General features: G+C 52.5%; 1 protein-coding gene across 14 annotated transcripts; it reads right to left on the bottom strand.

The window, feature by feature from the left end:
• Window positions 1–26,063, bottom strand: POFUT2 (protein O-fucosyltransferase 2). Of its 14 annotated transcripts, none has more exons than XR_013414773.1 (11): window positions 25,911–26,063; window positions 23,579–23,829; window positions 20,993–21,137; window positions 19,764–19,874; window positions 14,956–15,022; window positions 13,893–14,018; window positions 7,996–8,176; window positions 7,556–7,745; window positions 3,970–5,470; window positions 2,017–2,284; window positions 1–789 (listed from the first exon to the last, which is right to left on the bottom strand). XR_013414773.1 is itself a non-coding variant. In XM_077995436.1 (9 exons), exons 1-9 carry the CDS (start codon window positions 26,039–26,041, stop codon window positions 5,317–5,319), a joined length of 1,356 nt encoding a protein of 451 aa, XP_077851562.1. In that variant the 5' UTR covers window positions 26,042–26,063; the 3' UTR covers window positions 3,820–5,316. The 14 variants fall into 14 exon arrangements, 4 of the variants coding, with proteins under 4 accessions (XP_077851562.1, XP_077851563.1, XP_014988209.3 ...); XR_013414775.1 differs by lacking the exon at window positions 2,017–2,284 and having other exon boundaries at window positions 1–435; window positions 558–666; XR_013414778.1 differs by lacking the exon at window positions 2,017–2,284 and having other exon boundaries at window positions 1–435; window positions 558–666; window positions 7,622–7,745.
• Between the last annotated feature and the right edge of the window lie 26 nt (window positions 26,064–26,089).

Here is a 26,089-nt window from a genome sequence, read left to right as displayed (position 1 = left end):
TTGGGCAACTAATGAACTTACACGTTTACAAAACAGTACTGGGGGAGAAACATTTCAAGGGCGGCCAAAGAGGCACAACTGCCTTGTGCTGTTTGCCCAAAATTCAACCCAGCGAAGACACTTCAGACAGTCCCAGGCCGTTCTGACCTGCCCAGCAGGCCCTCTGAGGTCTGGCGAATGGACTTCATCCAGCCACTGCCTCCCGAGACTATAAATACGTCGTGATGATTTGCATGTTCTCCTCCTGGGTGGAAGCGTTCCCTTCCTGATGTGCCACTGCCTCAGACGCCGCACACTCGACTAGAGCAGATTCTCCCTACGTGACGGGCACATCTTCACACGCAGCGGCAAGGAACTCCACTGGCCAGGTCGTAAAACCAATCTGTGAAGTCTGGTCCACATTACAGCGCTGGCATTGTGCCTACCATCCCAGTCCTGCAGACGGGCAGAAAGCACAGGTGGCATCACCAAGATTCAATTGGCAAAATTTCAGGAAGCACTAAAATTGCCCTGGCCAAAGGCACTTCCTGTGGTCCTTCCGAATCTAAGGTCCGCACCTTTCGGAAACTGCAAGTTGTCACCTTTTGAAATGATCACGGCAGGGTCAATGCGCAGAGTCCCTTCTGCTCTGAACAGTCCGTGTATTAAAGGAGACATGCTTCAATACTGTAAAGGAGTAATGAAGGCGGTTCACACAAGTCATACCCTGGTCAGACAGTCTTTACACGGTGTGTTCCCAGGAGATAAAGGCACCAGACAGCACGACCTTCAGCCTGATCTTTTTCTCTACTGGAAAAGACATTTACAGAAAGATTTCCTTCAACCTCAGTGAAGAGTCCGCGTCAGGTACTCCTTACCAATCCCTGTGCTGTCAAACTAAAAGGTGTCGGCCCTTGGATTCAGGTTTCTCATTTAAAGAAACCTCTACCCCCTGCTGGAATTCAGACAATCCCCTGAAATGAAAACTGACCCGAAGGTGAAGCAGGTGACACTAGAGCTTGACTGAGGTCACGTCCGCAATGAGGGACATGACTCCCTGGGACAAGTGCCTCCCGGCAACAAGGGACAACATCACATTCACCAACTGATCTGTGACTTTCTGGAGGAAGAACTCGATCAAAAGGGGGAAATGTGAAAGAAAACGAAGTCACCAATGCGAAGGCTTTCTAAGTGGAAGGGAGGCCGCGGGAGGCCTGCATTCACACGCCGACGGCCAGGCCACAGGATGCCCGTAGACCTGGACCAGCAGCTGAAGTCAGCCCCTGACGGCCTTCACATCTCCCAGCTGGGAGGGCCCTGAAGCACTAACCCACCAGAAAGGGCTTCATTTAGGATTTCTCCCCAGCCAATGAACTGCCTCCAAAAACCCTTTGTGGAAATCCTCTATGCACATCTCTCCAGGCCGGGCGAGGCGGCTCATACCTGTAATCCCAGCACTTTGGGAGGCTGAGGTGGGTGGATCACCTGAGATCAGAAGTTTGAGACCCAGCCTGGCCAACACGGTGAAACCTCATCTCTACTAAAAATACAAAAATTAGTCAGGGGTGGTGGTGGCAAGCACCTGTAGTCCCAGCTATTCAGGAGGCTGAGGCAGGAGAATCACCTGAACCCAGGAGGTGGAGGTTGCAGTGAGCTGAGATCGCGCCACTGTACTCCAGCCTGGGCAACAGAGTCAGACTCCATCTCAAACAAAGAGAAAATCCAAAACTCTCCAGTGTTTGCCTTCCAGGACACTACTCAGGGTCACCCTGACTCAGTTTACCCAAATCACAATCCTTTGTTTCCCAAATAAATGCTTTAGTTAATAGTATTAAAAGTGAACAATGAAAAAGCAGATTCAAAACCTATTCAAATGGTTCTAACTCAATGTGTTAGTATAGTCACAGCTGCTTACTGAAAACGAACATTTAAACTTCGTCTACTCCAGGAAGATGTGCGGAAAAAGGGTGAAGGGTGAGCCACTGGGCCCAGCCCACCGCAGGACGGCCCCCTGTGCTTGTGTGTGCCCCAACTCACAGTGACAACACCCTGGCCAGGCCTCTGCATGTTGGCTTGGTGTCATCTGCCTTGCACTGGAGTGAAACAGGGTCAGGCTGCCACCATCCACACACATTTTAAAAATGAAACCTTTATCAAGGGAGTATCTATGGACTGTTTTAAAAGTCTTTGGAACCATGACTTGGAGCTGGCAGAAGAGGCCGTGGCTGTGGACTTCGGCACAGCCAACAGTGCTGAAAACACTATGATTTACATCCATTCCAAGCTGCAAGTCCATCTTTTCTCCCTGCAACAAAAAGACCATTAGCTTAAAAAAGGGAGAGGGTTCCATCATCCTTGCAGCAGCTAAGACAACCCCTTAGGGTCCGCCTGGGCTCTCAGACCCAGTACCTCCTTCCAGGGATGTGCCCACACCCGGGTCCTTTTGTTAAATTACATCTGGCCTAAAGCTGGCCATTCTTTGAATTCCTACCTAGTGAACTGCAACCTAACCAAGCATGTAAACAAACTCAACCTAGTAAGTCTATTCTTGTAACAAGTAGCTGAGTCTGTCATAAGCTGCCAGTGGATCAGACCACACCCACATGACGCAGAGGCCCAGCCGTAGCCAATCAGGCTGTTTCCGTGCCTCACTTTCGTGTTCTGTCTTTAAGTGCTGCCTGCCCATGCTGCTGGGTAGAGCTTGCTGAGCCTCTCCTGGTTCTGAGTGCAATTCATGAACTGTTCTTTGTTCAAATAAACTCTAAAGTTTTTCTTTTTTTCAGACAGAGTCTCACTCTGTCACCCCAGGCTGGAGTGCAGTGGCACAATCACAGCTCATGGCAACTTCCGCCTCCCAGGTTTAAGTGATTCTCCTGCCTCAGCCTCCCACGTAGCTGGGATTACAGACATGCACCACCATGCCCGCGAGGCTATTTTTTTTTTTTTTTTTTTTTTTTTAGTAGAGATGGGATTTCACCATGTTGGCTGGGCTGGTCTCAAACTCCTAACCTAAAGCAATCCAACCGCCTTGACCTCCCAAAGTGCTGGGATTACAGGCGTGAGCCACTGCGTCCAGCCTCAAGTTTTCAACACTCTTGACCATTGTGTCTCACTAGGACCAAGCAAGAGCCTCCTCACCAGCCTCCAGCTTCCAGGCTATTCTCTACACAGTCACATCACACCCTGCTCTGCCCAGGCCCCACAGAGGCCCTCCTACCCACACATCCTCCCGACGCATCACTGGCCCAGTTGCTCCATCTGGGACACCAGCATCTCTCCGCCTTGGCCGTATGTGCCCTGGGGCCTCTGTACTCATTGTTCTGGCCACTGCCTCTTACAGCCCCACTAGCCTTCCTGGGCCCCTCCCAACCTCCCACCTCCTCCAGGCTGTGTTCTCCAGAGTTCTGCAGCATTTACCAGCACCTGGCACACTAATCTTCTCACTGGCTGGTCTCTTCCCATCACAGTTAAACTCATAAAGGCCATACTGCCATCTCCTATGTGCCTAAAAACCTGGCAGTTTTCAAACTTTTACAACTGTGGAATTATTTCCCCAAAGAGGCCTCCCAGCAGTCTAATGAACAGAGGGCTGGTTGCTGTTGAGGATGACGAGGGCTTGCAGGGCCCCTTGAGCAGACCCAGGAAACACTGGGGGCCCCAGGGGCTCTGGCAGAAGTGGTGTCCTGATGCAGATGCCACAGCACTCACAGGCCAGCAGGAGCGGCCCCGACCCTGTTCCAACCTAGTCACCATGTGCCTTCTGGGAGATGTGAAAGGGTTCTTCCACCTTCCGCTGGGCAGCAGGAAATGAGTCTAATGAGTCTACGCTCCACAGCTAACTACCATAAAGCAGTTTATTTTTCTTAAAAAGGAAGGTACATGGTCACAGTCCAAAATGTTTTATACAGCTCTCAACCTGGAAAATGCAATTGATGAAAAAGGCACTGTTTCTAGAACAAATGGGAAAAGAATAAATATGTCACCATTTACCTTGCACAGCTTTGAGTAACACCGTAGGACCCTGTCACACGTTCAGGGTCAATTTTAAAAGCTTGAGACGGAGAAGACACAGCAAGGTGATGTCCTAGACTAGCCAGGCTCCGAAGGGAAGAGCTGTCTGTCCCTCCTCACTAACCCTCCTCTCTCTGTCACACAAGTGTCCGTGTCACTGTTCCTCTAGCAGATGTGGAAAGTGGGTGCTCAGTGAGGACTCAGCCCCCACCAGCCTGAGGGTCACACGACACCATGGTGGGAAGTCACAAAGGGTAATGGGCCAAGAGGGAGAGGGGGGCTCCCTGACCTTGAGGACCCCTGAGGCACTGCTGCACCTTCCACAGATTCTGCGTCCAGCGTTGCCCTCTTTGCAGATGCCCCTCATGGTGGTGGCACAAAGACCTAAAAATGATTTCTGTAAAATGGGTACAAGGAGCTCCCTGATAAAGCAGCTCATCCTAGACAGCCTTTTGGAGTTGGTGTGACTGTCCTTCCTCATTTCTAGCTTTCAATAGTGAATGGTGGACCCGGAGGCCCCACGTGCACCTGCCAGCCAGGGTGAGGGCGGGGCAGCCAGGGCGAGGGCGGGGCAGCCAGCTGGGCCTGGTGTGAGGAGTGGAGTTGCAAGTTTCCTACAGACAATCCACCGAGTGTCCCAGAGACGCCACTGAAAAACTTCCCAGCACTCTGATGTGCTGACGGTAGGGCCTGAACTGTCATCCCTCCACGGGGCTCCCTGAGGCCTCAGGCCCTTCCCTTTGCAGCACCAGGTCTGCCTTGCACACATCCCAGGAGGAAACAAACAGGCAGCCTCCTGCTGCGTGGAGGGCAACAGAGGGATTCGTGAGGCCCCGGTCACTCTGCAGACATTTAAAATGACTCTTTTCCTTGCACCAGCTCCCAGGGAAATGTCAGCCCGTGTGCACCTGACGGAGGGCAGCTCACCCGCCAGCATCTATCCTCAATGCGCTTAAAATATGAAGACATGAAAGGTGGCTGGTAAGGCCAGAGCTGGAGCCTGACAAACACTCCTGCTTATGAGTCACCACGCGGGCCCTGCTGGCAACCGAGCTGTGGGTTCACAGACACTGCCTGAAAACACAACTGCCCCCGAGGGCAGCAGAGCCTCTTCGTCAGCCATGGCGGCTGGAAACGCCAAGGACAGAGCACAACTCTAGACGCGCTGCACCTCTAGAGGCCTGGGGCCTCTTCTGGGCTTAGGATCCCGCGAGGGACAGTCCTGTCCACCGAGCTCCTGGCTGGCAGCAGACGGTGACTCCACGGCGACAGAGCCTGCATCCACCCACGTCAGTCGGGTCCGGGAGCGGCCCCGGAGGAGCCTTCTCAGTAGGTGATCTTCCAGTGCGTGGGCTGCTCACATGCCTTCTCTTGGTCTCCGCAGAACCTGTTGTACGTCGTCTTGGGGTCCAACCCCAGAATTTCTCTTTCCTCATGAATCCGAAAAGAAAATGTTGAGACTGAGGTGCCGATAAAAAACCTGCAAAGGACCACAGAGGTTCCAGCGTTAGGAAGAACTGAGATCACAGAGGTTCCAGAGTTAGGGAGAACTGAGAGGAGCAGGTGAGTGAAATGAGTTCCAGAGTTACATGGAACCGACACAGCCGCCCCCCTGCTGGCACCCCTCGCTCAGGTGCCCTTGACATCTGCGCCCTGAGGGGCTCTGCCTGATGCTGCAGCCCCATCCCCACCCCACAGTCAGCAGCCACCACACTCCTGTCCCACCACATGCCCCCCTCAGGAGCTCTCCTCTCCATCACCAAATCCCAGACCAGGCACGCCGGTGCAGGTCGAATACCTCCTGGACCAGGCACGCTGGTGCAGGTCGAATACCTCCTGGACCAGGCACGCCGGTGCAGGTCGAATACCTCCTGGGGGTCACATGGTGAACAATGAGAGATTCCTACTAATCACAACACTGTCTAGCCAAGGCATGGGGGGTCCTTATCCTGAGGCACAAGAGAAATCACGGAGGTCAAGGACCCCTCCACACACACGCCGTATGGGCTGGTGGGGACACCCTTCTCCAGGGGTTTCTTCATACCTTGGGTCAGCGGCCTGCCCATTCCTCTGGCTCCTGCACAGTCGGTTTCTGGCTCTCCAGCAGCACTTCATGAACTTCAAGAACAAGCAAACCCCAGAGATGTTTCCAGAGCAAACGTGACGTGCCCAGCGCTGTACACGGAACCACAGGGCCAGCAGGCCACACAGGCCCGTGTGCTGCTGGGTGGGGGCATTGGTGGGGAGACCCTCACCACTCCACACACACGGGCCTGTCAGAGTAGGCCGCGCTGGCCTGGAGGCAGAGCAGCTTCAGTGAGCTAGGCCAAGTGCTTCGCGCAGCTGAGGGCAGGAGGCTGAGAGCTCAGTGTCAGGCCTCCCCACAGCAGGCTTCCTGGGCTGGGGAGACAGCACTGCCAAGCTCGCAGTCAAATCTCAAGGCCACACCTGAGAAGCAGAGGCAAGCTCGTGACTGGGCTCCCACACCTCCGCCCTGACCTAAGAAGTCAGCGCTGCCTCCTGTCTGCTTAACAGGTAAAGGGATCCACGCCCCACAGACAGCATCACCCAGAGCCTCCGTGGGTCTTACGCACAATGCCCAGACCACCACAGGAAACAGCAGATGTGTGAAGAGGCACCAGCTCAGGGCGCTCAGCATTCCTCGGGCAGGAGGGAGACAGACTAACCCACAGAGACCTACACACGTGCACAGTGCTAACCACGGGAAGACCATTCCCTCTACTTTCCTTTTTTATTGAACTCAAACTGTTTCACCCTAATCCTAACCTTGGTCTCCTATGCAGACGGGCAGACAGGTCTTTAGGGGAACAGAGGCCCAGCCCTACCTCCTACAGCAGCCCCATGAGAATGACGGCATGCAGGGCCCAGGCTCCCAACCTTGGGGACACTCATGGCAACCCCACAAGAAAGATCGCATGCAGGACCCAGACTCCCGGCCTCGGGGACACTCACGACAACCCCACGAGAACGACCACACAAGGGCCCAGGCTCCCGGCCTCAGGGACACTCACAACCCCACAAGAACGACCGCACAAGGGCCCAGGCTCCCGGCCTCAGGGACACTCACAACCCCACAAGAACGACCGCACAAGGGCCCAGGCTCCCGGCCTTGGCGATGCTCATGATGCTCTTCAGCAACACACACAGCACCAACAACGCGCCCAACTCGAGGGCACGGGCAACTCTCAGGGCAGGGGGCAGATGGGGCAGAAACTGGGAATGACGGGAAAATGAGACACAAGAAGAGGTTCTGAGATGAGGCCAGCTATGCCAACAGCCTGCTATGGAGGAAGTCTGTGTGTGAGAATTAAAAGGGCAAGATAAACAATTAACTTCAGCCCAGGGAAACACTGAACCAGATGCTACAGGAGACTCAGACGAGGAGGTAAACAGTGTGGAAATGACCACTGTGAACACAGGTGACCATCTGCTCTGACACCGAGTACCTGGAACAAAGAACCTTTTGAAAGCCACCCGACCCGCTCTCGGCCGACAGTGAAGTGGGCAGGCTACACAGGCAACCATCTGCTCTGACACCGAGTACCTGGGACGGAAGAACCTTTGAAAGTCACCCGACCCGCTCTCAGCCGATGGTGAAGGGGGCAGGCACCTGGCATGTGAGCAGATCCACTGGTCAATAATCGCCACGCCTCCGTCCTTGTAGAGCTCCAGCTCCTCCCACGTGGGTTCAAACCTCACCATCTCGGGTAACAGCTTTTTTAGCTCTTCATATTCTGCGAAGTAGAAGGAGAGACCCTTTGAACCGGATCCTCCGGTAGGAACAGATATGTCTCTCTTTAGCAGGAAGACATGCATACTTGGCTTCTGGTTAATTCGTTAGGAACTGGCTCAAAACATGCAGACACACAATTCAGCTTTACCCTCCCAGGAATTAGTTGAAGATCATGCAGGCCTAGGTCTACCCAGAACGGAACCAGGGATCAAGACGAAAAGAAAGAAACGAAAGGCACGGAAGCTCCATACCCTTTCTGACGGCATCTGTGGCCACAAACACCTTGTCCAGCCGGTGGATCTTCATGAGGCTGCGGATCTTCCTCACGGCCCCTTCCAGGCTGGGCACATCCTCTCTGTGACCCCAGATAAAATCTTTTCTTCTCAGATGGACTCCCAGGTAGGGGCCCCCTAGCGCCGAGCCCAGCTTGACCTAGCAAAGAACCACAAGGAAATGCGGAAACTGACAGGCGGGCTCGGGGCTCATCCTGGGCACCGGGTGGAACTCGAGGTGCAGAGGGACGACCATTTCCATGTGGCCTCCTCCATGGGGTGGCCTCCAGGGCTGTCTAAGGGATTCAGGTGGAATCTCGGGGGCGACCAGATGTCTTTCTAAGAAGACAGTGAAGCAGTATTAATTACCACTGATCATTTTATCTGAGTTAAAGAAAAGTATTTAAAAAGAGAACAGCATGTGGAGACTCACGCTGCAAACTTGTGCTCCGAGAACCACCGCAGGGACGTGCCAGCTCCTGTGGACGAAGCAGCTCACAGCTGCAAACTCCCCAAGAGCCAGAATGCTCTGCTGCCCTCTTGACAGCACCACCTCCTGGCTGGAGGCCACCAATGCAAATGGTTACAGCAAATTCTAACAGAACCCTGCTCTAAGGAAGGAGAAAGCAACAGCTAATTCCACCACTTGTAACATCCTGGCTGACCACAGGTCCAGAGTCTGTCCACATGACAACTTCACTGCAGCATAACCAGCATTCGAGAAAGCCAGTGCACTCAGCAAAACTACAACCAAGGACCCCGCCAGAGTCCACCTCACTCCCCTGCCACCTCCACAGAGCAGGTGCTGGTACCCACGGCGGGGAGACCTGAAGACGGATCACATCACGGGGCTCGGCAGACATTCCCCAGCACCATCCCAGGGCCTGGAAGCCCCACTGGGTGGCTAGACCCAGAAGAGCAATCTCATCACTGCAGCCCAGCTCTCAGGAGGCCCCATCCCTAGGGGAAGGGAAGAGCACCACAGAGCACCCCGTGGGACGAAAGAATCTGAACAGCAGCCCGTGAGTTCCAGATCTTTCCAATGAAATAGTCTGCCCAAATGAGGAGGCAGAAAACCAATTGTGATAATATGATAAAACAAGGTTCTATAGCACCCCCAAAAGATCACAGGAGCTCCCCAGCAATGGATCAAACCAAGAAGAAATCTCTGAATTGCCAGATAAAGAATTCTGAAGGTTGATTATTAAGCTACTCAAGGACATACCAGACAAAGGTGAAAACCAACTTTTCACTTTCTTTGTTGGCTTTCTGTCTTGATGACCTGTCTAGTGCTGAAAAAGGTGAAAGGTGAAAAAAATACAGAATGTGGATGAAAAATGCTCCAGATAAATAAGTATCATAAAGAAAAATCAATTCCAACCTCTGGAAATGAAAGACATGCTTAAAGAAACGAAATACACTGGAAAGTTTCAATAATAGACTAGAACTAGAACAGGAGAAGAAAGAGCTTCAGAGCTTAAAGACAAAGTTTTCAAATCAGCCCAATTCAACAAACACAAAGATAAAAGAATAGTAAAAAAAAAAAAAAAAGAACAAAGCCTCCAAGATATTTGGGATTATGTTAAACAACGAAACCTAAGGATAATTGGTGTTCCTGAGGAAGAAGAGAAATCGAAAAGTTTGGAAAATGTATTTGAGGGAACAATTGAGGAAAACTTCCTGGTCTTGCTAGAGACCTAGACATCCAAATACAGGAAGCTCAAAGAATACCTGGGCAATTCATCACAAAAAGATCATCGCCTCAGCACATAGTCATCAGGTTATCTAAAGTCAAGACGAAGGAAAGAATCTTAAAAGCTGTGAGCCAAAAGCACCAGGTAACCTATAAAGGAAAACCTATCAGAATAACAGCAGATTTCTCAGCAGAAACCCTACTACAAGGGACTGGGGTCCTACCTTCAGCCTCCACAAACAAAATAATTATCCGCCAAGAATTTTGTATTCAGCAAAACTAAGCTTCATAAATGAAGGAGAGATCATCTTCTTTAGACAAACAAATGCTGAGAGAATTCACCACTACCAAGCCAGTACTACAAGAAATGCTAAAAGAAGTTCTAAATCTTGAAACAAAACCTCAAAATACATCAAACTAGAACCTCCTTAAAGCATGAATCTCACAGGGACTATAAAACAACACAATTAAAAGAAAGAAAGAAAGAAAGAAAACGGTATTCAAGCAGCAACTAGCATGATGAATAGAATATAGTACCTCACACCTCAATACCAAAGTTGAATGTAAATGGCTTAAATGTTCCACTTAAAAGAAAAAGAGTGGCAGAATGGATAAAAATCTGCCTAAAAGCTGTGAGGCAAAAGTCTTCAAGAGACTCACCTAACACATAAGGATTCACATAAACTTAAGGTAAAGGGGTGGAAAAAGATATTCCATGCAAATAGACACCCAAAGTGAGCAGGGTAGCTGTTCTTATATCAGACAAAACAGACTTTAAAGCAACAACAGTTAAAAAAGATGGAGGGATATTATATAACATGTCAAAAAGGTAACACCATGATCAAATGGATTTCATATCTGGGATGCAGGGATGGTTTAACATATGCAAGTCAACAAATGCGACACACAACCTAAACAGCACTAAAAACAAAAATCATATGATCATTTTAATAGATGCAGAAGCAACATTTGACAAATCCAGCATCACTTTATGATTAAAACCCTCAGCAAAGGTGGCATAGAAGGGACATACCTCAAGGTAATAAAAGTCATCTATGATAAATCCAAAGTCAACATTATACTGAACAGGGAAAAGTTGAAAGCATTCCTCCTGAGAACTGGAGCAAGACAAGGATGCCCACTCTCACCAATTCTATTCAACATAGTACTGGAAGTCCTAGTCAGTGCAATCAGACAAGAGAAAGAAATAAAGGGCATCCAAATCAGTAAAGAGTAAGTCAAACTGTCACTGTTCACTGACGATATAATCGTATACCTAGGAAACCCTAAAGACTCACCCAAAAAACTCCCAGATTTGATAAATGAATTCCGTAAAGTTTCAGGATACAAAATGAATGTACACAAGTCAGCAGCACTGCTATACACCAATAACAACCAAGCTGAGAATCAAACCAAGAATTCAACTCCTTTTACAACAGCTGCAAAAAAAAAAAAAAAAAAGAATGAAACAAAACAAAACACAAAAACAACCAAAAAAACCCACAAAACTTGATCTCTACAAGGAAAATTACAAAACACTGCTGAAAGAAATCATAGACAACACAAACTATTGGAAACACATCCCATGCTCACGGATGGGTAGAATCAATATTGTGAAAATGACCATACTACAAAAGCAATCTATCAATGCAATTCCCATCAAAATGCCATCATCATTCTTCACAGAACTAGAAAAAACAAAATCCTAAAATTCATATGGATCCAAAACGGAGCCTACATAGCCAAAGCAAGACTAAGCAAAAAGTACAAATCTGGAGGTACACATTACTCAACTTCAAACTATCCTACAAGACTACAGTTACCAAAACAGCATGGTACTGCTATAAAAATAGGTACCTAGACCAGTGGAGCAGAATAGAGAACCCAGAAATAAAGTGAAATACTTACAGATCTTCGACAAAGCAAACAAAAACACAAAGTGGGGAAAGGACATCCTATTCAAAAATGGTGCAGGATTAATTGGCAACCCACATGTAGAAGAATGAAACTGGATCCTCGTCTCTCATCTTATACAAAAATCAACTCAAGGTGGATCAAAGACTTAAATCTAAGACCTGAAATCATAAAAATTCTAGAGGATAACATCCGGAAAACTCTTCTAGACATTGGCTTAGGCAAAGAGTTCCTGACCAAGAACCCAAAAGCAAAAGCAACAAAAACAAACATTAATAGTTAGGACATAATTAAACTAAAAGCTTCTGCACAGCAAAAGAAACAATCAGCAAACAGCCCCCAGAGTGGGAGAAAATACTCGCAAACTTTGCATCCGACCAAGGACTAATATCCACAATCTACAAGGAACCAAAACAAATCAGCATTAAAAAAAAAAACAAATAATCCCATCAAAATGTAGGCTAAGGACATGAATAGACAATTCTCAAAAGAAGATACACAAACATACGAAAAAATGCTCAACATCACTAATGATCAGGGAAATGCAAACGAAAACCACAACAGGATACTACCTTACTCCTGCAAGAAGAGCCATAATCAAAAAACCAAAAAATTATGGATGTCGGCGTGGATGTGGTGAAGGGGAACACCGTGACACTGCTGGTGGGAATGCAAACTAGTACAACCACTATGGAAAACAGTATGGAGATTCTTAAAGAACTAAAGGTAGATCTACCATTGATCCAGCAATCCCACTGCCGGGTATCTACCCAGAGGAAAAGAAGTCACTATATGAAAAAGACACTTGCACATGCATGTTTATAGCAGCACAATCCACAGCCGTGAAAACATGGAACCGGCCTGAATGCCCATTGGCCAGTGAGTGGATGAAGAAAATGTGGTATATCAGCCATAAAAAGGAAGGAAATGAATGCTTTGCAGCAACCTGGATGGATCTGGAGACCATTATTCTAAATGAAGTAACTCAGGAACAGAAAACCAAATATCACATGTTCTCACTCATAAGTGGGAACTAAGCTATGAGGATGCAAAGGCATGAGAATGACACAATGGACTTTGGGGACTCAAGGGGAAGAGTGGAGGGGGTGAGGGATAAAAGACTACACATTGGGTACAGTGTACACTGCTCGGGTGATGGGTGCACCAAAATCTCAGAAATTACCATTTTATCCATGTAACCAAACATCACCTGTTCCCCCAAAACAATTAAAGTTTAAAAAAAAAAAAAGATAAAATAAGCCAGGCACAGTGGCTCATGTCTGTAATCCCAGCACTTTGGGAGGCCGAGGCAGGTGGATTACTTGAGGTCAGGAGTTTGAGACCAGCCTGGCCAACATGAGAAAATCCTGTCTGTACTCAAAATACAAAATACAAAAATTAGCCAGGCGTTGTGGTACACACCTGTAGTCCCAGTTACTCAGAAGAGTGAGACTCTCTCAAAACAAAACCAAAAACAAAAAAAGTTAATTAAATAAAATTTAAAAGAATAAAAAATAAAAAACACTGAAAAGAAATACAAGTGGGATAAAATGAAAAAATCTTCTGTATTTTTTCCCGAGTAAAAACTGTCCAAGTAACTTAATTATTGCTGGAACAATTAATGCTATTCCACGTGGAAACAGCTCAAATACCCCATAAAGAACAAACAAGTAAAATGGCACTTCTATGAAAGTTTTGTTTAAAAAACACAAAAAACAGACACTGAAAATGCTTAAAAACAAAATCAAGTTGAAAAAGCAATAGGTTTGTTGTAATTACACCACAGAAAAACCCAAACTTTCAGAAAACACTTAAAAATATATACATAGAATAAAAAAAGGATGACTCTAGACCAAAATAGCACTGACGGTGCTTCTAGGCGAGTCTGGGTGCACGCTGCTTTTCTCTATCAATCAGGTCATGAGGGAGAAAGACCCAACGTGCCTCTGACCACCTCGAGCTCCTGCTTCCGTGCTCCTGGCCTCGCCGTGCTCTGAGAACACCTTTGAGGCTGCTGGGCCTGCCAGGACTCCCGTGTTACTAGAGGGAGAGCCAGGCGGAGTGACTCCCCGAGTCTGCACCGCGACGAGGGTCCCAGGGTCCTGGCGCCTCCCGAGAGCGGGTAATTACCGTGACTCACATTTCAGGGAGGCATCCACGCCGACAGACGCGCCAACCCTGCTGTGACTCTGAACTGAAGGCATGAGTTTTTGGGCATCTCAAGAGAGGATTTACCTTCTCTCCAATTAACAAAAGGGAGAGGGGCTACCTTCATCTTCGTCCAGTCCTCCTGGAAGGGGATCCTGTCCGCGTCGTCCGTGGAGTTGAGGTGTCTGCTCCTGAACTCGTTTCCCACCTCCCGCAGGTGCCTGGCGAACACCATGCTGCGACGGGTCTGTGGAAACGGTGACGGCTTGGCTGAGAACAGCCCGCCCGCCATGCCGCCCTTCTGGAGCGGGTTCTCCCATAGCTGCCGCCACCCACCCCTGCAGCTGGAACAAGACCCTCAGAGACATTCCTCATCAACAGTTGCCCGAGAAGCAGTGCCATCCACGGTGGAGGCTCTCGAAGGGTCTCCGGCATGAAGCCAATGCAGGGCAAGCCGTCCACCCCTGCCAGCTCTGCCAGGCTCCCCCGAGGGAAGCTGTGGCACACACGGGCTCAGCTGGCCATTGCCCCTGGCTGGCACAACTGTGTGCAGCTCCTTCCCCTCAGTGTCTCCCCAACTTGACTTCTAGCTTTTGCCAAATGGGGCGGGACCAACCTGCACAAGGCCCCATGTGAGCAGGGACTGTCTCCTGCAGGCAGGTTCCAGCTTTACAAGCTGCTGCCCTGGTGAACATGTCAGCAGGCCTGCTGTGCCCACGGGAGGGGGGCAGCCGCTTCCCGCCCTATACTCCCACTCACTCACAGAACCGGGGTGGCTATGGAAAGTCACCCCATCAACACAGAAATCAACGGCAATGGGAAAGACCCGCTGCAGAAAACAGTCCCACCTTTCAAAGCTAAAGAAAGGAGAAAGGAGGGGTCTACGTTCCAGCCACTGACGGAGTCACTGACTCGGGGGCTGACTCCAGGGCACCGCCACTGCATTCAGGGCCTGTGGCATCAGAGGGGAGAGCTGGGCCGCCCTGTGGGCTCCCGAGGACCTGGCTCTGCGGCCACGTGAGACTCGGGGGCGGCGCAGTCACTGCAGGTGCCCGTATCCAGGGCTTCAATTATGATTTTAATCAGCAAAGTTCAAAAGAGCCAACAACTGTTTTAAATTTTCAAAAACTAAATAATAGGCAACATACACTAATTTAGAAAGATGCTCCCGAGGAAACACTCACATCCCAGTATTCTTTCCCTCCGTAGTGGTCATGAAGTAGGTTCTCGGCTCTGTCTAACATCACGGACCTATTTTTAAACAACATGACAATAGTTATAAGAGTTAAGGATGATGACAGTCACACTCTCAGAGCACAAACTGGGAGAACCCAGGGCCGGGGAAGCAGAGACCAAGTCTTCAAGGGACACCAACCAGGGCGCGTCGGGCGGTTATGGCTGAGACACAGGCAGGCTGCTGTCTGGCCTCCACACCACAGTTCTGAGGGTTTAACGCCCACTGTCAACTCAGAGAATGACATCAGAGAAAAGTATCTCCTAATTTGAGGAGTGTATTTGGGAGTGGGCAGAAGGCTTGGAATCCAGGATCCACTGATGGCTATGGCAAGCTGCAGGTGCGCCTGAAGACGGGAGGCTGTGGGAAGCTTTTCTTTGGCAAAAAGGAGAGGTTCACATAAGCTGCTTGGAAACAAATTCACTGACTCGGGCTCAAAGCTGGAGCTGCATCTGTTCCGTGGTAGAGACGCCATTCCCGGGCAGGCATTCTTGCGACAGCGTCTCGTCCGAGTTACTGCAGCCCTTGTCCATTGGCAAACCTGGTCCCAGGAATACGTGCACGTGTGAAGCGGTGGCTGTGAAAGTGTGAGGTGCATGAAATGTGTGAGGAACGTCCTGGGGTTATTTCAGAGAGCCCTCCAGCCAGCCTTCATCTGAGACTCCTGGCAGGCACCTCCTCCTCAGCGCCTTCCTGGGGTTATTTCAGAGAGCCCTCCAGCCAGCCTTCATCTCAGACTCCAGCCAGCCTTCATCTCAGACTCCAGCCAGCCTTCATCTCAGACTCCTGGCAGGCACCTCCTCCTCAGCGCCTTCCTGGGGTTATTTCAGAGAGCCCTCCAGCCAGCCTTTATCTCAGACTCGCAGGCAGGCACCTCCTCCTCTGCGCCTTCTTGCTCCAGTTTGGGTCTGACAAGTCATCCAGGTGCCTGTGACTGTCACGCTAAACGCTACCTAATTCCATGTGGGAAGTGCCTCTCCTTTTCCAGCCATTGAACCAACCGTCTCACCACACTTCCTAGGGCTCTTGATGCAAAATAAAAACGAAACGCACAAAACGGATCGTAAGAAAAGAGACCCGAATACTGGGGTGGTAAAGGTTGGAATACAAAAACCCAGAAATGTTTAAGGAAAAGACTGATGAATTTGACTACATTAAAAATTTTAATTTTGGTCTGGTGCAGTGGCTCACACCTGTAATCCCAGCATTTTGGGAGGCCGAGGTGGGCGGATCACGAAGTCAGGCAATTGAGACCAATCGTCCTCTTCTGGGTGGCATCCTAGTTTTATGCCCTCATGGTTCACACTCAGACTCTTCTACACAAACCTGGAAACAACCAAAGGCCACATTTTCTTCCATCTGTACACAGACAGCTGCAAAAGAGCGAGGTGATGTCCACGTGTCGTAATACCCAGGTGTGCGGCTGGGTGGGAAGAGAAGGGCAAACTGAAAACTGCGTGGACAGCGTGTGTGGTGATTCCACGTGTTTAAAAAGACGGCCGCATGCACAGGCGGCGACGTGAGGTGATTTCTGGAGAGATGGGCATAGCTGGATTCAGTGGGTGCCTCTGGCCCTGCTTCCAACGCCGTTTAAGGCTTTTTGTGAAATGCAATACCGCACTTCGAGACGCACATTCCGCACGGGCGCAGGTAGAGGACATTCCGCACAGGCGCGGGTAGGCAAACTGCTCCAAAATGAACACGGTGCAGCCCCTACCTGGGTGGAGGAACAAGGAGGAACAAAGCCCTTCACACACTTGCTCTGCCCCGTCCTCAGGGGCCTCCCCGGCATCCCCCATCTCTACCTCCGATGCACGGGACTGTCTTTGACCTTCATGCACATGGAACATGACCACATTTATCTTTTTCTTTTTTTTTTTTAAACTGGGCATTATATCTTGATTTCTCTTTGTTGAAAACGGCAGCAGTCTGCCCATCGTCAGTTGTGGATCTACCACACTCCATCCCGTGCGTGGCTGAGGGGTGCACGGGTTTTCCTGGTCCGGGGAGGCCATGAACATTCCTGGGCAGGGGTCTGTGGGTGCACGTCCTGCATTCGGGGTGCACCGGACTCTCAGGGTTTTACCAAATTCTCGCTCCAGGAGCAGCCTTCCAGCCCCTGTGGACCTGTCGTACCAACGGTGGATGGTTTCCTGAGCATGACAGCACTGGGGCACCTGCTCACATTAACAGCAGCCGTTCTTACTCCTGAATCACATGGATCCCGTCTTAGACTCACCTCACCCCAGGCTGCCCGTCCCTCACTCACTGGGTTTTGTCTCCTGTATCCCGGAAAGTCCTTAGTTCATGAAATGTGCTGCAGGACCTTCCTCTCTGAGGCCTGTCTCCATTCTTCTAATGGACAAAAGTTCTTGATTTTAAAGTAACTGGCTTTACCAATCTTTCTTTTTTGGTGCGTGCTTTTCCCATCTTGCTGAAGAAAGCTTCCTGCCCCAAGGTGGTGAGGCTCCTCTCTTAATGGCTTTATAGCTTCACCTTCCCATTAGGGCTTTAACCCCCATTAGAGACTTTCCCTGGGTGCTGGGGGCAGACGGCCTTGCCCCCACCATCAGCCTCCTCCCCCTGCAGCCCGGCAGAGGCGTTTCTCCTCAATCAGGACCATCTGGCTGGAAGCCCCTCTGGGCTCAGCTCCATTCTAACCTGCAAATGTGAATAGAAAAAACTGACAGGCACGACTGTTCCACGGGCCCCACACGTAGGCAGACTGGCTTCCGAAACCCGGATATTTTCATGAAATGAACCCAGTCCCAGGACATTAAAGCTGCATCTCAACCACCAAAACAATTCAGCCTAGTTCCCTCCACAACCTGAGTTCTGCTTTTCCGCAACAGCCGGGCTGGCCGAGCAGCAGACACGCGGGCCTGTGCTGGAGCCACCTGCCTTCACAAAGGCCCAGAGCAGCTGAGACCACGTGGTCCCGGCCCACTGGGGCCAGTGGCAGCTGTTACTGACCAGAGTGGTACCAAGCCAGCTGTGATGTCCAATAGGGTCGCGACTGCCATGGCCTCTAGAGGCGCACACAGGGCACGATAGCAGACAAGGCAGCCTCAACCTCAACGTGGGCAAGCGCGAGAGGCACCCATGCCCTGCTGTGCCCAGTCTGTGGGAGACTGTGGGCGGTAAGCCACCCAGGTGCCGAGGCAAGAGATCGAGGGCACAAGCTGTTCCAGTATAATAAAATGTGTAAAATAACAATAGTTATACTAGATATGGATAATAGATACGATTATGTATGAATATCATTAATCATTAGTTTGCAGTAATTACTCTTTATTCCAATATTATAATAATCCTCGCTCTATAATTATAACTTAGGAAAAACCAGGCCATACAGAGATAGGAGATGAGGGGACATAGTGAGAAGTGACCAGAAGACAAGAATGTGAGCCTTCTGTTATGCCCGGGCAGGGCCACCAGAGGGCGCCTTCGTCTAGCGGTAACGCCAGCGTCAGGGAAGACGTCCGTTGCCAAGTGGACCATGGTCGAGCGGTAGCGTCAGTGTCAAGGAAAACACCCGCTACTCAGCAGACAGGGAAAAGGAGACTCCCTTTCCCCGGAGGAGTTCAGAGAAGACTCTACTCCTCCACCTCTTGTGGAGGGACTGACTGATGTCGGGCACACCCGCAGTTATCCGGAGGCCTGTCTCCCTGTGATGCTGTGCTTCAGCGGTCACGCTCCTAGTCCGCCTTCATGTTCCATCCTGTACACCTGGCTCTGCCTTTTAGGTAACAGTAGCAAATTAGTGAAAGTACTAAAAGTCTCTGATACGCGGAAATAATGGCGTAAGCTGTTTCCTCTCTCTCCTCTCTTTCTCTCTGCCTCGGCTGCCAGGCAGGGAAGGGCCCCCGTCCAGTGGACATGTGACCCACGTGACTTTACCTATCAATGCAGATGGCTCACATTCCTTACCCTGCCCCTTTTGCCTTGTATCCAATAAATATCAGCGCAGCCTGGCATTCGGGGCCACTACTGGTCTCCGCGTCTCGGTGGTAGTGGTCTCCCGGGCCTAGCTGCTTTTTCTTTTATCTCTTTGTCCTGTGTCTTTATTCCTACAATCTCTCGTCTCCGCACATGGGGAGAAAAACCCACCAACCCTGGGGGGCTGGACCCTACAGGAGATGCTCACAGCACCTGCTGGGGGACTCAGAAGAAGATCCAAGGGAGGTGACGGAGAGGGTCCCAGTCTGCAGCAAGTTCTAAGAACATGGTCATCAACAGTTCCCTCCGGAGTTTATGACATCATCAGGTACCGACTTGTCTGCAACCCCAGCCGCCTGGGTGGACCCTCGCGGCCCGGCTCACCAGGCCGGCGGCCACTTGTGGCAGACGCATGGCCAAAGGTGGCTGCACGATCCTCTCCAGACCCATGAGGCAGCAGACAGATCAAACGGTGGGTGTTGGGTGCGGGGAGGGGGCAGGTATTGGTAAAAGTTGCCCAAGTGGTACAAATGGAGAACAGTCTCATGGTAAGCCCCCGCCGCCCCCAGCCCAGCCCCTCCCCGCACACTCGGCCGGGCTGAGCCCTCACCTCTGTGCCCCTCGCCCGCTGTCCACATCACCCACTGTGCTGTTTCGCGGAGACACATGCAACCACTTTCCTAACCAACACCCCCAGGTGCTGTCTGTGAGGTGGGTGGGCCAGGGATGCGGGAGTGGAGACGGACAGCCCCTAGCCCAGCACGCACGGAGCAGGCACCGCGGCCTCCAGGCTGCTCCTGAGGGGAGCAGGGCACTTACCGGGCTGATGTGTTTCTCAGAAGCAGGGGCGCCACGATGGAGGCTGAGCCCTGGACGGACAGACAGGAGACGTTCAGACCCCTGGTCTCCTCATAACCCCAAAACCATCCTCTGGAAGACAAAACCCGCGGCGGCTCTGTCAGTTTATTTTGCTTTCACGAGAAAAACAAATCGAGTCTAGACACGCACACACCGTGGCTTGCTCTTGATGAAACACGGCTGCTTTAGGAAAACTTACCGATCACCGACTGCGGATCGTGACATTCTCGTAAAATTGTAAAAGAAGCCCACAAGCGCCTCTCAGGCTGATGAACCACTGAGGCCTTCCCCATGACAGGGGTTGCCGGGAGGCAGAGGGAGCAGGACAGAGGCAGCCCTGTGCACCTTCAGGGCCAGCCTGGCTGTGACCGTCACCCAAGTCACCCGCGCCCTTCCCAAGAGCTCACTTGCCGTGCTTTAGAGCAGCTGCCCTGGCACTGGACACACGGAGGCTGGGAACTGACAGCTTTTCCACAGTAGGCCTGGCAGTGTCAGAGCCTTTAATGGCAATCAACAGTTGGGACTGACAAGACCCCCATTCCTGTGGCAACATCCAAATGCAGGAAAAGACACAGGGAAAAAGGCACGGGGTCTCGGCCGGTTGTTCGCCACGGCCCATTCTCGAGGCCTCAGCACAAAGGGGACCCACCTGTCAAGGATGAGAACGGTGTGGGCAGCCACAAGCGCTACTACCACGAGGGGCACCGAAGCACTGTCAGGATGCGGGGGGAGGGGAACGCCCAGAACCCGGCATCAGCACCCAGCGTGGGCACTGAGGGCGCTGTGTGTGTGTGTGGTGGGGGCGCTGTGGCATGGGGGAGAGGCTGCAGCAAGGGGAGGAGGTGGAGGGCACTGCTGCCGGGGGTGGGGAGGGGAGTGGCTGAGGGGGGCGCCTGTGGCAGGGGGAGGGGGTGTGCATGTGGGGGGGCGGGGCGTGCATGTGGCAGGGGGAGGCAGCTGGGGCTGAGGGTACTGTGAGGGTGTGGGGCGAGGAGTGCCTGGGGGAGGTGCCTGCCGCAGGGTGCGGGGGGGAGCCTGCGGCAGGGGGCACATGCAGCAGGGGGAGGAGGCGGGGGCTATAGGTACTGCGGGGGTGTGGGGCGAGGAGTGCCTGGGGGAGGTGCCTGCCGCAGGGTGGCGGGGGGCGCCTGCGGCAGGGGGAGGAGGCAGGGAGCAGCCGCAGCAGGCACCTGTAGTACTCGTGCTTGTCCTGGGAGTACAGGAGCTGATCGATACACGGCCGCTCATCCACCTTCTCTTCCCAGGTCCCTTCTTTCCATCCCTCTGCATAACTTTGTAGGACGTAAACCTGGTCAATAAAGGGCCCACCAGACTCTGAAAAACACCAAGAGAAGCCGGGCAGCATGACAGCAATTGGAAGCTCACTTACGGGCACGCATCAGCCACCAGCAGGTGACTCTTACTACTGTACACCACCCTATTCCCAAAGAGACTGCAGGAGGCTCACAAAGGCCAAGACAGGTCAGAGCACAGGCCATGATGGCACAGGGCCGACAGCGTGCGATAGCAGCCAGTGGGGAGGAGCTGGTCCCCGATTCCCCAGCCCCACCCCTGCCTGGCTGCAGCAGGCCCCATCCTCACAGAGGCCCATGTGAGCCCGTCCAGCCTTCACGCCCCTGGTCCAGCCGCCGGGGGCTCGCTCTCTGGCCCTCTGTGAGGCCACTGTCCCCTACCCCCTTGGTTTCCCACAGTGCTCCTCACCACCTGGGCCACCATCTACTGCACTGGTGTCCTGCCTCCCCCAGGGACAGGAGCTCAGGCGAGCAGGAATCGTGCCTCTTACCCACGGCCCAACCCACACGGAGAAGGTGACACTGCGTTGCCCAAGAGATCAGCAATCAAGATCTGCTCAAGGGGGCAGGAACAAAGCGGGGAAAGAGCACGGCACAGGTGAAGTTCTGGGGAAGGAGCACTGCAGGAAAGGAGCACCGTGCAGGTGAGGTCCTGGGGCAGAAACACAGTGGGGAGGGAGCACCGTGCAGGTGAGGTCCTGGGGCAGGAACATAGCGGGGAGGGAGCACCGTGCAGGTGAGGTCCTGGGGCAGAAACACAGCAGGGAGGGGAGCACTGTGCAAGTGAAGTCCTGGGGCAGGAACATAGCGGGGAGGGAGCACCGTACAGGCGAGGTCCTGGGGCAGGAACATAGCGGGGAGGGAGCACCGTACAGGCGAGGTCCTGGGGCAGGAACATAGCGGGGAGGGAGCACTGTGCAGGTGAGGTCCTGGGGCAGGAACACAGCGGGGAGGGAGCACCGTGCAGGTGAGGTCCTGGGGCAGGAACATAGCGGGGAGGGAGCACCCTGCTGGGGAAGTTCTGGGGCAGGAACAAAGCAGGGAAGTAGCACCGTGCAGGTGAAGTTCTGGTGTCCTTTTTGCTCACTCATGACTGGGGGCTAAGGGCTGCGTGGCCTACAGGCCCGAGGCCGGAGCTGCGGGGGCTCCTTCTATGCTAGTGGGAGGTGGTGAAGATCCCACACGCTGGGTGCTATGTTAGCCACATCAGGAGCTAGTTCCTTCCCCACCTTACAGGCAAGGAAACAGCTCAGCAAAGCCCCAGGCTGGTAGACTGCAGGGAAGCGTGAGGCCAGCATATCCGCCTCAGAAGCTCATCACATGGGGTCTGTCTTCCCAGACCTTCCCAAGCACTTGGATGCCCAAGGCCCAGACCTGCCCGCTTCCCTGTCAGGAAACCCACTGGTCCCAAAGGGAGGTAAGGATAACGTCTCCGAGTTCCTGTAACCTAATGTTCAGACCAAGGGCTGGCTGCTAGTTACACCAAACACCCAACCACAGCTTTCATCTTCCAGGACTCATGAGCAAGTTGTAAAGTCAACTCAGGATGCACTCTAGGAATGCTTTTTACAAGCGGCAGACTTTGTGACTTGGTATCAACCAGGATGTCAGAGGTTACTCCCTGTTGTTGCATGCTCCTAGCACTCACAAGACTGACCCTGCCAGAGAAAACATTTCAAAGTGACAAGATCTAGGGTGCAACGAGCACCATCCTTGAAAAATGACGGCACGGGAGCCACACTCCTTGGCAGGGAGCAAAGGTCTCTAAGCCCCAAGAGTGGCTGTCCAGTAAGAACTCAACAGTTGCTGGAAAGCAGGAGCCTGACTCAAAACTAACTCATTCATCTTCACGGCTTCTCAAATGCAGCAGCAAAGCATCACTTACTTTTAAATTTATGTCTTCCAAATGACACAACACAAAAAGCTCTGAATACCTTCATTCTAAGAAGAGCTTTAATTCCTCTCCTAAAATTAAATGAAAAAATTAAGCAACACAAAGTTAAACAAGACAGACCTTTATCCCTGGTGCTGCACAGCGACACCACGAAGCATACTCTGCACGCAGCACGTCATCCTTAGCGTAAAACAGCCTTTCGCACAGGGAGCTGAGTCCTGTCGGTCCAGCACCCGGGGTGGCCGCTTTCTTAGGGTGTTAGGGCGGCTCTAACTGCATTCACCTACTCATCAGGCCACCGTGGGTTCCAGAAGTGAGGGGGCACAAAGCTCATCCACTTCAGGTCTATTTTCCGAGAAACATTTTGGGAAGCTCACTGCAGCATGGGAAAGGGACTGTGCTCCTGAGTGGAAGAGGTGCTGCCACAGGCCTCAGGCAGCAGCGCTGGGCACTGGAGGATGCTGGTGAGTCTGGATGAAGTCGCAAGCCCAACCTGATGTCTACCTTAGAAATGATTGCCCGGCCCCAGTTAAAAAACCACAGCCTCCCAGCGTGCCGCTCGGCCTCACCTGCGATGAACTGCTCATACTCGATGACGGGGATGTTTTTATTGAGACTCGGAAGATCAAAAAACTCAGACCAGGGAATCCGGACCTGGTGGATGTCAGGACTCTGCCAGTGATAGAGGCGGCCCCACGGAGGCAGGACAAGCACCCACTCCTCCGTCTTCAGCAGAGTCTTCAGGAGAGAGGCGATTCGGATATAGACATCCCTGCGCAGGTTGAAGCCTTCCGGGGGGTTGACGTCATACAGAAGATACCTGAGCAGGCAGAATGAGGACCACAGGTCTCGAATGCTGGGGTTTCTGCACGGAAAACCTGACTACTCAGAAGTCTCAGCGTACGGCCCAACTCTAGGCGCTTAAGATGGTCCCCACTTTGTGAAGGCAGTGAGTGGCCTGTTTCTCTACGACCAGTTACTTATGGAGCCCGTAAGCAGAAACAGCAGACATGCTAACGTCCTTTTAACAACTAGCAATAGTTCAACACTAAGGCTAGAGGAATCCCAGTGACTAGAACCCAAGAATCAGTACCCACATGGTTCTCAAACTGTTTGGTCTAAAGACCCCTTTACACTGGAAACAATGATTGATGGCTGGTTATGTGCAGTATGTCTATTGATATGTCCTATATTAGACATTAAAGCTACAAGTATTTAATTCAGATAAAAATAATAAGCCATTACATGTTAACAAAAATCACATATTTAAACAAAAAATAAGCGTACTTTAAAAAATGAATTAGTGAGAAGAACTGTGACGATGTTCTTTTTATTTATTTATTTATTTTGAGACGGAGTCTTGCTCTGTCTCCCAGGCTGGAGTGCAGTGGCCTGATCTCGGCTCACTGCAAGCTCCGCCTCCCGGGTTCAGGCCATTCTCCTGCCTCAGCCTCCCGAGTAGCTGGGACTACAGGTGCCCGCCACCACGCCCGACTAATTTTTTTGCTTTTTAGTAGAGATCGGGTTTCACCATATTAGCCAGGATGGTCTCGATCTCCTGACCTCGTGATCCACCCGCCTCGGCCTCCCAAAGTGCTGGGATTACAGGCGTGAGCCACCGCGCCCGGCCAACGATGTTCTTAATTTTTGCAAATCTCTTTTGGGTCTGGTGACAGCGGGATTCCCATACCCGTTTCTGCATTCAATCTGTTGTGACATCACAGATCAAGGGGTTTCTAGGAAAACTCCGCGGTGCACTCATGAGAGAAGTGAAAAAGGCGTAGAATACCCTGGTACTACTATAAAACAGCTACAAAAGCTCAGATATCCCGGACACACTTTAAGATCACTGCCCTAGCGGAAGGACACAAAGCACTCCAAGGCACAGACAGGTCCCCAACGGTTACAGAAACCCTGGTACTCTCCTTCTCCTGCTCTGCGCTGGTTTTCCACAGACTCCCACTGTCGCGGGTGAAACTACGTGCAGCGCCCAGGCCTGCGAAGGCCACAAGGGGCCGCGCACCTCTGCGTCCAGGCCCCTCTCGGGGTCCGCTTGGAGAACTCACAGCCACAGGGCGGCTGCGAAGCTCGTCTTGGCCCTAAGAATTCACTGCGGAGCGCCCGCCGGGCACTGACTCCCAGCTTCGCACACCCAGGCCTGGACCTGCGACACTCAGGGGCCTCCTGAGCCCGCCCAGGCTCAGCCCGAGCAACCCGGTGCCCTTCCTGGGCTCCCGAGGCTGCGCCCCTGGCCTCGCGGACAACCCCGCCTGCAGACCCGGGCCGTAGTGACGGAGCTCCGACTACAGTCAACCCACCGGCCCGATCCTGCCCCCAGCCCCTGCCCCATCCCATCCCCTAGGCCCCGGCCCCGGCCCCTGCCCCTGCCCCTACTCCGTCCCCATCGCATCCTTCCTGGTCCCTGCCCCCGCCCCATCCCCATCCCATCCCTCAGGCCCCCGCTCCTGCCCCCATTCCATCCCATCCCTTCAGGTCCAGCCCGTGCCCCGCCCCCATCCCATCCCAACACCCTGGCCCCTGCCCCGCCCCCATCCCATCCCTCCTGGCCCCTGCCCCCTACCCCATACCATCACCCTGGCCCCTTACTCCGCCACATTCCGTGCCCCAGAACCCTGACCCTATCCCATTCCCCTGGACACTGCCCCCTGACCCCGCTCCATCCCATCCCCCTGGCCCCTGCCCCAAGACTCCGCTCCATTCCATCCCCCTGGCCCCGGACCACCCTCCATCCCGTGTGCCTGCCCCCTGACCCCATCCCTTCTCCCTGGCCCCTGACCCCGCCCTATCCCATCGCATCCCAGACCCACCCCGCCCTCATCCCATCCTCTGACCCTGCCCGACCCTAGAACCCCAGCATTGGCACCGTGGACGCGCGTTTACCGTCTGCGGGACGCCGCCCCCGACAGAATGTCGGCCGCCGACTGGCCGGGCCAGAACTCCTGCCCGGAGGCACAAGCCGGCGGCCAGGACGCTGCCCCCAGCAGCAAGAAGACGAAGCTGAGTGCCGCCATGGCCCCCGCCGGCCACGCACTTCCGGCGGCCGCGCCCCGCCCCGGAAG

Source organism: Macaca mulatta, chromosome 3, assembly GCF_049350105.2.
Source record: "Macaca mulatta isolate MMU2019108-1 chromosome 3, T2T-MMU8v2.0, whole genome shotgun sequence".
NCBI classification, from domain to species: Eukaryota; Metazoa; Chordata; class Mammalia; order Primates; family Cercopithecidae; genus Macaca; species Macaca mulatta.
This window is presented reverse-complemented; position numbering and strand designations above follow the sequence as displayed.

What these genes read in the sequence shown, in the direction of transcription:
- POFUT2 (XM_077995436.1), bottom strand. Translation starts at nt 26,041, where the DNA reads ATGGCGGCACTCAGCTTCGTCTTCTTGCTGCTGGGGGCAGCGTCCTGG. An exon ending in GGGGCGGCGTCCCGCAGACG is followed by an intron (nt 23,830 to 25,910) that starts GTAAACGCGCGT and finishes CTGCCTGCTCAG; the next exon opens with GTATCTTCTGTATGACGTCA. An exon ending in CTGAGAAACACATCAGCCCG is followed by an intron (nt 15,023 to 19,763) that starts GTAAGTGCCCTG and finishes GTTTAAAAATAG; the next exon opens with GTCCGTGATGTTAGACAGAG.